The sequence below is a fragment of the Gavialis gangeticus genome, unplaced genomic scaffold (genome assembly GCF_001723915.1).
Source record: "Gavialis gangeticus isolate Ggan-Ray unplaced genomic scaffold, GavGan_comp1, whole genome shotgun sequence".
NCBI lineage: Eukaryota > Metazoa > Chordata > Crocodylia > Gavialidae > Gavialis > Gavialis gangeticus.
Window position 1 is genome coordinate 483031 of NW_017729024.1, and position 4134 is coordinate 487164.

Here is a 4134-nt window from a genome sequence, read left to right on the forward strand (position 1 = left end):
CCCGGCCCGGCCTCCCCACCGAGCCGCGGCGCCTGCAGGGGCTGGGGACGCGGGAGCGGCCGGCCGGGACTGGAGCTGCGGGGGATGCCACTGGCCGCTGGCAGGCAGCCACGCGTCCCCGCGCCGCAGCCAGGCTCCCTCTTATACGTGCGTGGCTGTCCGCGGGGGGACGACCTCCACGGCCCCTCCAGACCGCTGGCTGCAGGCCGGCGTCGCCCCCCCAGAGCCCCGTCTAGCTGCGTGCCTGCGCGAGCCCAGCCTGCAGCCCCGCACCAAATGCAAATTGTTTTCATATGTCTGGCAGCCTCCTCCACACCTAATGCCGCCGAAGGCTGTCAAGCTCCCGAGTAAGTGTTGACTCTTGCTTTGAAAATGGTTAATCTAGATAATCCCTTTGAAGATCCAAAAGATACATCACCAGGCAAACACCATATAATCACTTCAGCCCCGCGGTACGTACAGGCACACACCTTCGTGCGGCAGGGGACAATGCCTGCTCTGATTAAGTGTCTGGCTAGCCATTTTTGCCAAGCCTTGCAACCTCGTCGTGACCGCACCAGTCCTATTTTCTACCCCCCGGGTAGAAAATATGCTTTGGTGCAAAGCATAATCCTGAGTATCACGCGCAGGCACACACAGCTGCCCATCTACGAGTACAATCTCTGCAAAAACTACGGGTGCACAACGCACCAGCCCCTCTCCACGCAGAGCTCGGAATATAAGATTTATTTACAACTATTTGAAAAACAAGGGGCTGAGTCCTACCTGTTCTGCCAGTCCTTGGAGTCGCGTAGTTTTTCTCTAATTCCATTCCGATTTTTCAGGACTTGGGTGAAATGGACAGAGAAAAAAGTTTCCCCTTTTTTTTTTTTTTTTTTTTGTGAGGGGCTGCTTGCAGGTTGGAATAATTCAACTCTTCCGCTCCCCGTCGAGCTTTTGCAGCTGATCACTGAGCTGAAACTAAACGTTTTAGGTGGAAAAAAAGCCTCCGAAGGAACCGTGAAATGATTAAGGAACTAAAGAGCTTCTCGCCATGTGAGATCATGTCCTGTTCTCTAAAACATCACAAGATGTCCCCAGACGCAGCCAAAAACCAAGAAACTCTGACATCTGTTATAGCAGGAATCAAAGTTTGTTTGCAACCAACTGCCTTAAAGTATTACTTTGGCTGTTTACAGAGCAGTGTGAGGAAGGCGGAGGCAGAGGGGCGCCTCTGACTTTACTGAAACAAAAATATTCAAGGGTTTTAATGCAGGTTTGGAGAAATAAAAGTGGATAGTTGATCAACTTTTTATCACAATCAACTTCCAGAGCACTAAAGGGGCAACACATCCTAAGGGCTGGAGGCAGCAGCTTGCCAAATCTCCCCCCCCCCCCGCCCCCACCCCATTTTTAACCTACTCGCTAATTAAGTATTATTATCTCTCCGTTCCTTCGAATATTTCCTCTGAACCTGCAATTCCAGAGGCATGGGATGTAGTTTTGCTTGAGTGTAGTAATTGAATGATGCCAAATGGACCAAATCAGAGCCTTGCTAAGGAACGTTTTGTCCCAATTTTGGTTTCTTGCTTTAAGAAGGACCACGTTTCAAAAACACGTCAAATGCCCACGAATTAAAACAAGCACCTTAAGATATATCGTTTTATATTTGTTTGGGGGGGGGAATTAAAGAAAAAAGAAACTGCTGGACTGTTCGAGGGAAAATATTTAATTATAGGGTGTTCTTTAAAATTATATCACAGGAGCAGTAGTAATAATTAGGCACAGCTTAAGTACAGACAATGGTCAAAAGGCCTCAAGAATAAAGGAGAACTCGGTTTCAAGCAATCATTTACTTATTTTTTTTAAGACTGCACTCTGGGAAATACTGCTTCCATTTCTTTAAAAACCGAAAACGATGGCACTTCAAATACTGTGAATTTGCACCGGTCCAATTTTCCAGCCGAAATAAACATTCCTCTATGTGTTTTTTTGTTTTTCTGGCATGTTTGCATCATGCTTTCCTATATCTGTGTGCACAAGCTTGTATTTTGTGTGTGGCTGCAATGCACATACACACAAATGTAGGCCTTGACATTGTAATCAGGAAAAGGATGTTCATTTTTAACAGAAAATTAAAATATGAGACTCAAAATTATTTTAAATAAAAGCTTTTTCACTTGACTCTCCTTCACTGTTATAGTGAATCTGATTAATTTTGAAATATTCATGCCTGTCTAAAATCTACTTGTTCCACAAGCCAGCTAAGCCACGCGCACTTTGCTATCTGCCACTGCAGCTCAACTTGGTATCAAAATAGTTTCTTAATCTAGACCCCTTATTTTTTTTCCCTGAGTGCAGAATAGGTGGATGCTTCAGTGGATACAGTTTTAGAAAAGCGAAAGCCCCTCTCTGGCATATTTAGTGTGGAAAAATAGTGAGAAAGACCGATAGCGATTTAATGGTAAACGATACATTTATGCAAAATGTTCTCGCACCGTGTAAAGGGAGGTGAAGGTATTTTCTAGTGGACTAAACTCCTACCTGCCTCTATTATGGTTAAAAAGGCAGAAAGTGAATCTTTAAGCTCGAGATTTAACTACATTTAGAGGAGGGGCGGGGGGATAGTGCTGCCACTCCATCCTATCTTCAAAGGAGCTCAGGAAGGGAGAAGTTCCTGTGAAGCAGCCATATGAAACCAAAAGAACCAAAAGGACCGAGACGATATTTCTTCTTCGGAAAACACTGCCATTTCTCAATTCTCGCTGCCTGGGTCCCTTTGTCTGTTATTGTGACTGGCTCCAGATGAAACTGTTTGAAAACACGTTGAAAATCCCCTGTCCCTCTATGCTGGGGGCTGCGCTCTGCAGACAACCACGTTGTGGAATCGGACGCCCTTCACCCACAGGGAAAGCCTCCGGCTTGAAATCTTTTGAAAGGCAAAGGGAAGAAAGAGGAGACCTCTTTCTGGCGCAAATCGACGCTCCGCAATTCAGGGTGTATTAGGATTTACAAAAACATGTAATGCCGAAACGGGCATTTTCTCCTCTTGCCCCAACAACATTGCTAAATGCTTTAAAATCTGTCTCTCAGGCATGTGCACATTACATAATGCAGGCGGGTGTGGGGGAAAGTGCGTGTGTGCCTAGCCACACACATTTCTGTTTGCAAAGGCGTGCACCTGCTTTCTAAACGAGAACAGGAACAAAATACAACCCCCCCCCCAACGTTTGATAAAGAAAAATACCCCATGCCCCTGGAAATCAAAGCATATGTACACACACACAAATGTGTGTGTGTGTGTGTGTGTATATTTGTATATGTATATATGTGTGCATATATATATTTGTATATATATGTGTATGTGTGTCTATATATATGTGTGTGTGCGTGTGTCTATGTATATATTATATATTTGTATATGTATATGTATGTAGGTATATATATTCGTGTATATATATGCGTGTGTGTGTATTTTTTGTATGTGTGTGTGTCTATGTACACACACACATATCTATTTGTGTATGTATATATATGTGCGTGTCTACTTATATATGTATATCTATATATAGATATATGGATCTTTGTATCGGGGAGATCTGAGAAATCAGTGCATACGTACATATAGATATACAGATAGATATACATCTATAAGTACATATACATACATATATAGACACATATCTAGATAGATAGATAGATATGCATTGATTTCCCAGATCTTCCCCCCTCAAATACAAAGATCCGGGACTGCTGCTGGAGCCTGGATTCAGGCAATTCCCCCTGCCCCAGCTGGATTCTAAGCACGGTTTCAATCAGCTCTTCCCGGGGCAATTTCAGACGACACCTTGGGCTTTTAAACACCTTCCTGCCCGCCCCGGGTCGGCTTCTCAGGGCAGGGGAGGCGGAGGCAGGCGGAGGGGAGCGCCCTGCGCCCGGGCGGCTGCTGCCTCAGCTTTTAGTTCCCCTTTCCCCAACGCTCTCGGCTCTCATTTGTTTATATAAAAATAAAGCCCCGCAGAGACGCTCTTCCTAGCCCAAAATAAAAGCCCGCGCGGCGGCACGAGGGGCTTGGCGCCGGCCGGCCCAGCGGCTTCCCCGGCCCGCCGGGCGCAGGGGCGAGGACTTGAGCTCCGCTCCCAGGCGGGGCCGAGG

General features: G+C 46.0%; 1 protein-coding gene across 1 annotated transcript in view; it reads right to left on the reverse strand.

Annotated features, from left to right (window-relative positions):
- PAX5 (paired box 5) overlaps nt 1–1026 on the reverse strand; it is a 322087-nt gene extending 321061 nt beyond the window's left edge. Inside the window, exon 1 of the mRNA XM_019516802.1 lies at nt 766–1026. Coding sequence (XP_019372347.1) covers nt 766–811 — 46 coding nt within the window. The 5' untranslated portion in view covers nt 812–1026. The remainder of the gene's footprint in view (nt 1–765) is intronic.
- Between the last annotated feature and the right edge of the window lie 3108 nt (nt 1027–4134).